General features: G+C 35.0%; 1 protein-coding gene across 3 annotated transcripts in view; it reads left to right on the top strand.

The window, feature by feature from the left end:
• The window catches only part of LOC143149431 (uncharacterized), a 471,911-nt gene extending 459,327 nt beyond the window's left edge, over positions 1–12,584 (top strand). The window contains exons 6-9 of one of the 3 annotated variants that reach the window (XM_076316770.1): positions 126–290; positions 1,924–2,071; positions 6,640–6,883; positions 12,336–12,584. In XM_076316770.1, coding sequence (XP_076172885.1) covers positions 126–290; positions 1,924–2,071; positions 6,640–6,883; positions 12,336–12,573 — 795 coding nt within the window. In that variant the 3' untranslated portion in view covers positions 12,574–12,584. Of the gene's footprint in view, positions 1–125; positions 2,072–6,639; positions 6,884–12,335 lie in introns of those variants that run through there. The other 2 variants (XM_076316771.1, XM_076316769.1) reach the window with 2 other exon arrangements.
• Positions 12,585–12,945: the final 361 nt, after the last annotated feature.

Here is a 12,945-nt window from a genome sequence, read left to right as displayed (position 1 = left end):
GAATTCGATTGTGTAAATAATTCGAGACGAAAATTACCATTCTCCTTTGTGTCCAACAACTCCTTTGCGCGAAGACTTGAGCGAAGAATCCGTCGATCGTGTTAATCATTGATCTACGTTTTCAGCCAATGGTTCATTGCGTATCAAGCAGCGAGCCCGACTCAGCCGATGTACCAGTGCCGTCGGAGGACTGGAGAATTCAGGGTATCACCACTAAGGAAATAACACTTAGCCAACCGGGTCTCCATGGAAAAACTTATGTGGAATCGACGGTGACTACTGGGATCCAGGTTGGTACCCATGTAGAGCAGGTCAACCGTCATCTAACTCTAACAGACATGCACCAGCCAGCCGATACGACACACCCTGAAAACACATACGCTGGCTCACAGGAGCATATGGACACTTCATCACCAAATCATTCCATATATTCAGACACAATGGACCACTCTCCCGTGGAAGATCAGCTAAGCGTCACTAAAGAAATGACAGATGTCTCTTATACGGAGATGGACGTCAATACGTTGCCGGTTGTAGGTCATAGTCATTATCAGCCGATCCTTTATCATAGCCAGCACTATGTTCCCAATGCAAACGTTTATCGACAGCAAGCTTTAGTGCCAGACCACGCGCATTACACGATGCTGCCCCAAACTAAATTCAATAATAAGCCCTGCGTTGAAAGCAATCAGATCGATTCGCAAATTGTACAGCACATTGTGGAGCAAGACGACGCCGCTCAGAACTCGGAAGAGAAGTCCTTGGACGACCAATCTGTAGGCGTTCCATACTGCCCCGAAAACGACGATTATCAAAAATATGTAAGCGTTGGGATTGCCGCACCATCTGGGCTCTATCCTCATTTGTATAACTACAGGTCTGACCCTAATGGCATTGCTGTCGTTAACTATTCGCCAAGTAAACAGGCCTATATAAATCCATACATTTACAATCCATTCGTGTATGCGCAAGAGGTGGACGACGGTGAGGAGACTGACTCATCGTCGGAAGAATAAGCATCTTTCTTTCGTATGGGTTGTTTAATTAATTTTGTACATTTTAAATTAGAAATTAGTGGCATTCCCTTCTCGCAAGAGCCTACTACGCGTTTCACTCGATACTATTAAGTTTGTAATTAGTTTGTATTTAACGTTATTAATTTTTACTTGCAGACATTTTGTGGGCCGAGCCGTTAAGCTCGCTTTTAGCGTTATTATTTAAAATGTACATTGCAATAATGTAACTTGTATGCTCAACCGTGTGTTAACGGGTCACTAAAAAAAAAAAAAAAAAAAAAATCATGATTTTTTATAATGGCAAACAGAGAAAAAATAAATTTTTGCTAAACAATATCTTTTCGATAGAAATTATATCTGATATACATTGTTCCTAAATTATTTAAAACAAAAACAAAAAAAAAAAAGAAAGAACATACCTTGCGATGAGCATGCGTAATCAGAGTTTGGATTTCTCGTCTCCTTTGGTATCATTTCTCGTTTGCATGCTTCGAAGAATGAAATTTGAATCGAACTGTTTTCGTTCGGCCATCGAAAGCGTAGAAAACCTAAGTTTTCTAATGGCTCTCTGAATGTTCATCGCGTTAATGTTTCTGACGTTTGTACGTATGTTATGTTGTAATCGAATCAGAGACCGTTATGTTGCAGTAGATTATGTTCTGTTAATATTTTTAGTTCACTTATGTTTTTTCACGCTCGATCGAAAGAATGATGATGATGATGAGGATCTTGCTGGAGAGAGAGAAAGAAAGAGGGAGAGAGTGAAAGAGAGAGAGAGAAAGGAAGAGAGAGAAGGGAGATTTAGCGATACAGAAACGAGCGAGTTGTTGGCAGTCGTTAGATTGAAAAAGATATTAGCATGCGATTGGTAGGCTTGTGCCTGAGTTGATCGAGTTATATTTGACAGATCTATACGACAGAGACGTTGAAGCAAGCCGAAGGTGTGGTGAGCACAGTGAGGTGCGAGGGCAGGGATCATGCCCTCGGCCGCGGCATCAAACGAAAACTGGACTCCATCCATTCCATGCATTCTACCCTGCATGAAGACCAAGATGGTCAGTATTGTATGGTATTCTTAGATGTTAATCGTGCATTAGTAGCATAAATAGCTCGGCTCTAGTATCAAACGTCATTTTGATATTCGATTTCATTGAAACGGGCACCAAAATTGTTTTATAAAGTTATGATAAACTACGTTGATGTCGTTAAAGAATTTGATAACTTATCGGTTTGAAAATCGAAGTCGAGACTCGAATAAAGAGTAGAGTATTTAGAATACTTTCGAAATGTCATTTCTCAGAACGTAGTATCTAGTTGAACGTTATTTTATCAAAATGGTACCTACGGTAGTAGTAATTCGACGAATAGCAATGCGTACGACAACAACGGCTCGATGCGTACCAATTTGTCGAGTTAAGTTTGCACAATGTGATAGCCACGCATTGCTGTTTGTCAATGTTTGCTATACAATGAATGTCATTATTAAGAGTGCTTCTGGCTCTAGCAATATCGATTACTAGAATAGAAAATACTTTAAGGAAACACGTTTCCGTACACTAATTTTTCTCTAATATTGTTTCCACGTTTCGTCAATGCATGCACTTAACTGTACATCGATTTGCTAATTTAAATTTGTTCGTACTGCTTGTTCATCTTTGTTTTCGTTCGCTGCATGTACAATGGCACAGCTGCATGACAATTAGTGCTTGTTGCATTGTGTTCGCTTTGGTAATGCTTTTTAATGCTCAAGGTCTATTTACCTCGAAAGTTGACACGAAAATACGAGAGAGAAAACGTTATCGCCGCGCGTAATCATTGATCCAAGTATTATCAAAATTGGTTTCTGCAAACAGGAAAAGGAATATCTTTTTTCAAGAATTTCTTAGAAATGCATGCTTGTTTCAATTGTATAAACGATCGATGTAAATTTACTTTTGTATGTATAAATATATCAGCCGAGGCATAAGCTGTAAAATTAGACATTGTGTACAATTCAGCATGGTCGCTTTGAAAATTGTTCTCGAACACGATGGAGAAAAATATTCCTTTTCAACGGTTGAAGGAAAGTTGAACGTTGTACGAAACTGATTTGTTGGTTTGATATTGGTATATATATATATATATATATATATATATATATATATATATATATATATACATATATACATACATATATATATTTATTTATTTATATATTTATATATATGTATATATATTTCTGGCCGATCGGAGAGAGAAAAGATTATCGTGTCGAAGAGAGATTATTTAATATTTTTCACGAGAGCTCGAAGCAGGTAAGTGATGTCACTACTAAACATTTTTGTTCGTTAAACCAAGGAGACTCGATGCTTGCTACGTAAAAGTAATGGCGGTGACATTGAATTAATAAATTGTAAATAATTTTCACCGGAAGGATTTGTTGCGTTTTTTTTTTTTCTACTAATTGGCTGGCAGGTTTGTTAATATCATTGTCCACGCAGTTGTTACGTGCCATTGAAAAGGGCCGAGGGGCTTCAGTCATACGTTCATTTCGGCGCGGGTGTGGCTCACCGGTATTATTTATTGCGGCATTTCTTGTACATAATCACCCTCACGTTTCTCGCGTCGCATGTGCATAATCTTAGGGAGGGATCGTTGTTTTCGTCCTGGGAGTGCCAAAATCCGAAAACTTCGGGCGTACGTGTGCGAGAATTGATCAAGATGTAAATCTGCAACTTTATTCCTTTCGTGATACGCCAGTTCCGAGCAAGAATACGGAATTTACCGAAATATCGCCCGACGAGTTCGCGTATTATTGTCATTTACGATCAACTTGCGACGAAGATCGATCTACGATCCGATATTAATATAATCGTTCCAGAAGGAGAAGTGTAAAGTAAAAGTAAACGACCACTGTCGTTTTTTTTTTTTTTCTTTCTTTTCTTTATCCTAGTGTGGGCGTTATCCATACCGGAGTGGAAATGATCAAACGAATGAAAGTCATTGCATGTGCTCGAACCATCTGATATCTCATTTTGCCACTGATCTCGCCTACCACCATTTGAATGAAGCTACTAATCATTTTTTAACGAGCACACGCGCGAGCAAGAAGCACATTTCAAAGAGTACAAACCAACAATAGAGACGTAGTGGTATCATAAATTAGGAAAGTTTAAGGACAATCCTGTTCGTAAAGCACGCACCAAGAGCATATCCATTTCGTTGTTATGCGTTGCACTTATTGACCGAATTTAACACACGACTTTAACCAGACGAAAGCTCGCGGGATCGTGAAATTTGAAAACCGTTATCGTCGATCGAATTAAATTTCGCAAACCAGAGCATCGTTGCAGTCTGGAATTGGCAATAGTTAACTACACGAGTAATCGATTTTAACACTTGGCTATCAGGCGTTAAAATATTACTACATTCTCATATTATATGGTTTTATTTCTCATATTATACAATGTCTGTGAAATTTTTAAGAAGTTACAAAAATTGATTTTAAATTAATTTATTTCATACTAATTTAGGGATCAAAAAATTTTAAATATAACTTTTAAATTGTAGTTTGTACGTTAATTTAAAAACTATAATATTCTGGGTTTGAAATATTATAATTGAAGTTGGAAAGATTTTTAAAATAAGAGCAGAAAATTACATTCGTTGTACTTTCTACATTTTGTGATACTTTTTCAGTATAGTTGTACTATTCTGGACAGATGAATTGCGTGCGTGGTACAATTAAGCAGGTGAATTTATATGTGAAAATAAATTGAAAACACGAATTAAAATTTGTTCGTGCGGAGAATTATTTTTTAAAAAATCAATGTTAACAGTACGTGAGATGCGCGTGCAGTTGACTGGTAAGTCTCTACCAAAAGAATCTCTATAAAACGTTAATCATTAGGAAATAGTATTCGAGATTATGAATTGTACGTGCAACACAATTTAGAAAATATCAATTTATAGAAGAGAGAAAAGAAAATATTAATTTTCGGTATGTCGATCACGTATTGTTTTAAAAATTTGAACGAGTTTCATTTCATGAACACATTTTCGATACATCACGTTGATAATTTAACATATTTCATTTTTTATTTTTTTTTTTTTAGTGTCACTTTGCTTGCGAGGCTCTAATATACAGGGTGAGCTGAAGAGCCTATTAAAAAGTTTTTAGACATAATCTACAGCTTAAAATTAATAAAATTTAAGAAACATGGATCCTAGAACCATTTGTCTTTTTAGTAGTAATAACGTTTAGTTTACTATTAGTTCGCAACAAATGTTTCAAGTACAATTTATTTAAAAATCTGATTGAAACAAATAGTTCGTACAAAAACATTTTAACAGTTTCGATTTATTTTTACTTCTAGAGTCACCTGTTTTCTGGTTGTACCTCTCATTGCGAGGCATCCGGTATGAACCGTAGTTTTTCACGCAGCGATTGGCTAAGTATTAAAATTGTTTAGGCTCGTGTGGATAGAATTCTTGAAGACGTAGGCAGTTCGAGGCAAAGTTGCAATTCGTGTCTTTTTGGAAAAGTGATTTCTGGTGGTAATAAAAGTATGATAAAGAATATTGATAAAATAACAGCGCAATTGCTAGTCCCAGATAAAGCCAATTGAAAAGGACACGATTCGCACTTGAAAGTCTCCAACAAAATTGACTTTTAAAGTTCTTCAAAGGCATTGTCACATGTAAGTGACTTGATAACGAATATCCACAAAATTTCCGATTCCGATTTTTGACGAAGCTGTGCAGAACATTAAAAAATAGGGAACAAAATCAAATTTAACGAATAAACCTATCGGTCAAAGTTCTATCCTACCCATTCTTATCCTGAATACTGTTGAAGATAAAAGGAAGTTATCAAAACAACTTATTACCGTCTTATGTGAACACTATGGTATCCATATCATCGAAAGTAAAAAATGAGAAAGAAAATAAAAAATTCATTTTTACCATCTCTTAATATTTTTGGAACGATAAGATTTTGGAACAATTTACTTTCAGAGGTTTTATCGTACAGTGATATTGTCTGTGTAGTAAAAATTTATAACAAAAGCGAGTACTTTTACCAAACTTCATCATAAGACAATCGATAGTCGTGAATGGAGAAATGAAAACTTTTAAACTTTCTTATTAAATTTTGTTTCCTTTTCCCGACACCATGTTACTTTCATTAAAGAACCATAGAGAAGTTGTACAGAAAACTTCTCGATCTCTCCAATAGGTTTCAAGTGATCACGAAAGGGGGAAAACTTTGATGGATAATTTCATCCCTTGAACTCGACTTTCTATAACCAAACAAAACCCGCAAGTATCTCTCTTTTGGAGTTGCACGCGAAACTTGCACAGCTTCGTCAAAATTGACTCGAACGCTTCGCAGATGCTTCCCGCGTTTATAAATTGCAAACGGGCGAAAATCGGGAAACCGGTTCGAGCTGAAACTCACGATTCCGCGACGGTTCGTCCCGCTTCCTCGGATACGTGATTGATCTCACCACGTTCACGTTCAATTGATATCACATCACGGGGCTTGATTGAAACAGCGTGAAATAGAGAAACGCTAAAAAGCAAAGGGGGTGGATGTGCAGAGAATCGAAAAAAAATATCGTGTCTTGTTTGGAACCCTTAATAGCTGAGGCAAAATCAGAGGAGAAGAGCCAGAGGAGACTGGAAGTGGGTGAGCTTGTATGGGGCGCCGCAAGAGGAAGTCCCGCCTGGCCGGGCAAGGTCGAGTCTTTAGGCCCCCCGGGGACCATGACGGTCTGGGTCCGTTGGTACGGGGGCGGGGGCGGTCGGAGCCAGGTCGAGGTCAAGGCTCTCAAGTCCCTCTCCGAAGGCCTCGAGGCGCACCACCGTGCGCGAAAAAAGTTTAGGAAGTGAGTCGCACCACCTCGTTCGGGGATACAGATTCAGATACCAGATATCGAAGCCTCTTAGGGACGATGGGTGTTGCATAAACGACGATGACTTACGAAATGGTGTCGTAAACTTTTTGGACCTCGCAGTAACGTACAGCGACTCGCGAATTTGTCGATATAAATTTAGATGCGCGATCAATTCTACAATTTTCTGTATCGCGTCTGGTTTTTGTTTTTTTTTTGTTTTTTTGGAATTTTGGCGCATCGATGAAATACGAGATACTAGCAAGAGTATCGGAAAATTTAAATAATGGATTTGCAATATGTTTCAAGGTTTGAGAGTTCGTGCGAATCCACGCATAAATAATACGAACACAGCTGCGTATACAATAAAGCGGAGGTAGTTTCAACAATTTTTCATTTAATAAGTAAATTAATTTTCGGGCGTATTTTGTATTTTAGAGATTAATAATATTTTCATACGAAAGAGTACAATTTTCAGATTGAATGAGTATATTTGTATAAAAATGTTTTATTTCTACAAAGATTGGAAAGTGTCTCAAATTTTGAATCTGTAGTGAGAATTGTCTAAAGTTTTATTCGACGAACCTTGTAGTTAGATACACGCGTATTTTACTAATTTTCAAAATTCATTTTTTTGGAAACGAAGCTCTGTGTAAAAAAATTTTATAGCAAATTTTTAATCTATTTTTACACAAATAATTACTCCCTTTTGGATTGTACAAAATTCCCATTCCACCTTGTAACAGAATTACCAGGGGTACAGCAGTCTATTAATTTTGCTTCGTGTGTTTATAAACAATAATTTTCTTTAAAAGATATTAGAATTGAACAGCAGACTATAAGTTATGCTTCTATCGTGTATCGAGCAAAGTGCATGCTTGAAAAGTGTAAAAAATATATAAACATGAAAAAAGATGTACTTGATGTACTCTGGGCTTAAGTGGATACGATAAAATACGTTTCAAAGAAACACTATCTCGTGATCACTTCTATCGATGAAATAAACGTTTAACGTTTCGTTTAAAATTACGTTTTATAGTTAAGTAACATTTTAAAATGGAGATCAATTTTACCATTTGTCGTTTCCATTGAACTTTTATTTGAATAACTTTATCGTAATATGGTAAACTCTATTGAACAAAGAAGAATAAAATAACTGCATTATAATCGTTGAAATTCCATGTGTTGTTTCTAATCGGTTAATCCAATCTTATATTTCCAAATAAATGATTTATCACCTTGCTTGTAAAATATATACATATTTCTTTTGTATAATTGAGAGATTTATCTGATCTGACAGTTTGAATTTTTATACAACAAAAATTCTTGAATTTAAAATAATTATGAAATTGTATTAAATGCTTTGGAGAATCGAGAAAATACTGAATATAATATTAAAATATACGCTTGAAAAAGTATTGCTTTTGAAAATTATATGAAAAATATTTGCGACGCCACTAAAAATATGATGCATGTACCATATATAAAGAATGAAGGGTCCTATAAAAACATAATTCCATTTCATATTTTATTGTCGTTTATCCAACTACACCGAAAATGATATATAAAAGAGGTATAACAAGTTAATATTGATAAATGCTTTACAAAGCCGAACTCTGAAAATATTGATCTTTTAAGTATTGTTTTATATGAAAGATTCATTAAACTCTAAGATCTCTTGATGGATCAACTTTGTATAGCATTTATTAACAAACCAACAGCCAATGATATCGAGTCTCTATTACATTTAAGAAGTTCTTTGCGTAGCTGCGATTTTTAATTTTGCAATATTCTTTTAACAGTAGATAGCTTTTAAAGTACTGTTTAGAGGCATTTATTTGAAAACGCTTATGCTCCGACTCTTTAATCGCAGTTGCGCGTTTTAGACGCGTTTTAATCTATACTCTGCAAATATATATGCGTAAGTTTATTTATCCCGCTTAGTATTGCTGTTTAAATATAACTTATTTATTCTTTCTTTAGTAATATATTTTTTATAGTGCATAACGTTTATAAAACACGTTACATTTCCACGGATATTTATGGATGTTGATGACATATTAAATTTGTTTCGTTTTGTAGATATAAAATGATCGGTGTTTATGTGTAAAATACTCTAAAAGAGAAATGGACGTGACAATTTTATGGTTCAAAGTTTTTCGATAACATCATTCGTTGTATATAATCGACTTACGTCGATAAGTTTGAAAAGTTTCTATTGTCTATCATATTAAATGTTTCTTTAATAGAGTAAAATCATATTTCCGTATAAATATTATTTTAATTTGCAGAAAAAAAAAACGTAATTGACGAGGGAAGACGTGAACATTGCAGTAAAATTTTGAAAGTGTCAAAATTCATAGTACGTGCAGTCATTTTTCTGCAAATCGTATATTTGTAACACGTCAAATTTTTACAATTATTAAAAAGTTCTATAAAAAGATAAAAATATTAAATTGTTCTTCGGAGAATGTCAATATTCCGTCTATTTCTCAAGTTACAGATGAAGAAGTTATTTTTACAGCGCGGAGAGGGTGTTTCGTTCTATTCTCACCTCGATCGATCATCAATTGATTTGATGGGGGCGGCTATCGATTCTCGTAAAAGGTGCATTACACAAGTGTTGGGAATCGAATTTGTTCCCCTTGAAATATCACAAATTGCTGCTTTTAGCATTTGGATTAGGTATATTTGAAATTATCAATCGGTGGAATATGTTAAACATTTTTAAAATGATGAGTAATTTCAATTTCTCCACATTTTTGCTTTAGATCGTATTCATAATTATTAGCATATACAATTTAATATCCTGAAAGATTAAATTTGGAAGTAATTGCGAGGAACACGAAGAGTGTACATTTTTTTTAAAAAGACTTAGATTTTTTTAGTTAATATTACACGCAACAAAGAAGTATATTACTTCTCACGTTTCGAACAAACATTACTATAATTTTCTTAATATAGGTACAATTTATCTTTTTTTTATTTTACATTTAAATGTGTGTTTATCGATATATGAAACGAAATAGATATAAATATTTATACCTTATATTCGTTAGAAAAATAATAATCGTTGCAGAAATGTTTTAAGTTAAAAGACTTGCACCAAAACGAAAGATAAATATTACTATTAATTACTATCAAATTATTCAAACCACTATAAATTATTCTTTAATAGTTTAATCATATTATCCACTAACATTTTCACCAAATACGTATTACTTACGAATGTTACTTGGATTTTCACAAGGAGTAGTCGTAAAAAATCAATTTCATTTAAACATTTTCGACCTTGAGTTATAGGTCTTCAGTGAGTACAGTTGTAATAAAAATAAGCCTGAAAGAATACTTTTTCGATCTGCAAGAACGATACTGATTGTACATTGTAATATGTACACATTTTTTCTGTTTCTGTAAATTCTATGGAAAATTTGATTTACTTTTTAGAAACGGAGAATATACGTGTAAATAAGGTAAAGTATAGTTAGAAACTAAATATGATTTTATATACTTATATTTTGTTTGATTTAAACTGGACATGTATTCCCTACACATATAATTTTTGATCTTGTATATATTATGTATTCTTATCATTATAATTCACTAATTGTGTGTACGACTAGTTACATCATTCAAATAATATTGATACATTCTAAACTATTATTAATATGCGTCCGTTGATAGTTCTTTGTAGGTATAAAAAGTACATTTTCGGCCACATTTTTATTATAATCGAACATACTGACGACAATTTGAAAACCATGGTTATAAATAGCCTTTTTAATTAGCTTGTTGCGACTAGTTTTTATGAAAATTATTTTTACATTGAAAACAATTATTCAAACCATTAACTCGATTGATTAGCATAATAAATTATTCTTTTAAAATACATTTCATCTGTGAAATATTTAAAGTTTATCAACGTGACAATTTTCTATTTTCTAGAAGTTGTTTAACCCTTCGTATTTAAATTTGAAATCAGTGATAAATTCAAAGACGCGTATCTCTTAAATTTTAATGATAAACCATGTATAGCGTGTTTAATACAAGCGGCCAAACTTTACCAATACATATTACTATTCATTGTAACAATGCACTTTTAGTTATCGCGATATAATTATTATAAATCCGAGTTGATACTGTTCGGATATCTAAGCTAAAACCTAGATTTGAAATCAACTTAACTCAAGGCACTACCTTTTTCTCCGAAATACGCGTAAGTCTTGTTTAACAATAACAATAATTACTTACATCGGTAACACTTTGCTAATTTCAACGGTCTTAAGGTATATTAAAAGGGAAAGGTTTGCAAAATCGTTTCAAAGCAAAAAGTAAGTAACAATTTGAGTTAAGTCTGTATCCGAAGACAATAATCATGAATAAACAATTCTAAGAGGAAATAAATAGTAACTATCTATTATTAGTTTATTCTTATCTAACACCTATAATTTTAAAACCAGAAATGAGTAATCCTTCATTGTACATTGACGATACTCGGTGACCTTTCTATTATAATATATCTAACGGTTATTGAAATTGGTGAAGTCGTTACTATTTTAAATAATAAGTGGAGTATCAATTATTCCACGATATAACGATACGAATCGTTTCCCAAACACTAAGTAAACAAAAGTCGTTCAGTCGTCAAGAAATCGACAATAAAAATTACAATCCTTACATTTTTCAATATATCTCCTCGAGAGTATTATCGAACAATCGATGAAATTCTTCCATTAAAAATAAGTCCAAACGCAACCTTATTGAGATTATTTCTAGCTATACGTGGTTAAAAATTTGTCAAAAAAAGGTCCGAAAGAAATGATCTTTGGGCTCATATTTACAAGTAAAGCCTAACAAATCCATCGATAACCCTCTCCGCGAAGATATCGTGAAAAGTATATTATAAAACTAAAAATTTCCGTACCACGAGTGGGTGGTCTCGGATCGAGATCAAAAAGTTTGATTCCTGGAATAAAATCGTTACCTTCTTTCAATGTAACACGTGTAGACCCCATTGGTGTCGTTAAATCGACTAAGTAAACTATTACTATTAATTTTCACCAAATACTTATTACTTACGAATGTTACTTGGATTTTCACCAAATACTTTTACTTATTACTTAAAATTAAAGTGCCAAATATAATCTCCGTGTTCCTAAAATCGATAAAACTCTCCGCGAGGATATCGCGAACAGTACACATTCGTAAAATTCGATCGTTTAATTTACAAATACCTGGTTAACCTGGCGGTTAACAAAATCGATTCCAAACGCTCGAGCAGTGTCTCCTGGTCGCCGATCAGCAGAGTAGTGACCTAACCGAGTAGCGTGCACCGTAGATGTACCGCGGTTTTGCTGTTGCTTGCCGAGACAGTATATCCGGGTACACCCGATGTGCATCACGACTAACGCCACGATATTTTCGTGTCCCTCGTTTCTTTTTCTAGAAGTCGTAAATTGAACATGCAGCTGGAGAACGCCATACAGGAGGCAATGGCCGAATTGGACAAGGTACCGGAGTCGAGCAAAGGTCAAAAAACCAGCGGCAGGTCCTGCAGGGTGACGGGTACCAAGGGATCGGATAATGGCGGTGCTTCGAAGACGGAGGGCGGCAAGAGGTCGTCGAAGAAGTCGTCCGTTGGGACCTTGAACTCCGTCACGGCCGAGCAGAAGCAGTGTCGATGATCCGTGTTCGTCGTACGAGCCATACTTGGGTCGCGACGATGCTCCGTTCGTCGGATTTACGTTTGTCCAGGACACGCGTAACCTGGACCGAAGCCTCGACGAGATACGAGCTCTCGAAGCTATCGTCGAATTCCCAACCGTTCACCCATTTGTCGTTAAGCAACGCGTACTCGTTCTACGTTGTTCTCGTTGCAACGTGATGCCCCATTGATGTTAACCGTGGTTTCACGGTACACAAATATCGGCCCGAATATCGAGATCGATGCGTAGTTTTTGAGGCTTTGAATTTTTTACCACCGCTCGATATTCGACCCGATGGAAACCGTAACGATCGCAACACGGGGAGAAACACAATCGGATACGAAAATCGCG

The sequence above is a fragment of the Ptiloglossa arizonensis genome, chromosome 7 (assembly GCF_051014685.1).
Source record: "Ptiloglossa arizonensis isolate GNS036 chromosome 7, iyPtiAriz1_principal, whole genome shotgun sequence".
NCBI lineage: Eukaryota > Metazoa > Arthropoda > Insecta > Hymenoptera > Colletidae > Ptiloglossa > Ptiloglossa arizonensis.
The sequence above is the reverse complement of the archived record's forward strand: the minus strand, read 5'-3'. Positions and strand labels throughout refer to the sequence as shown.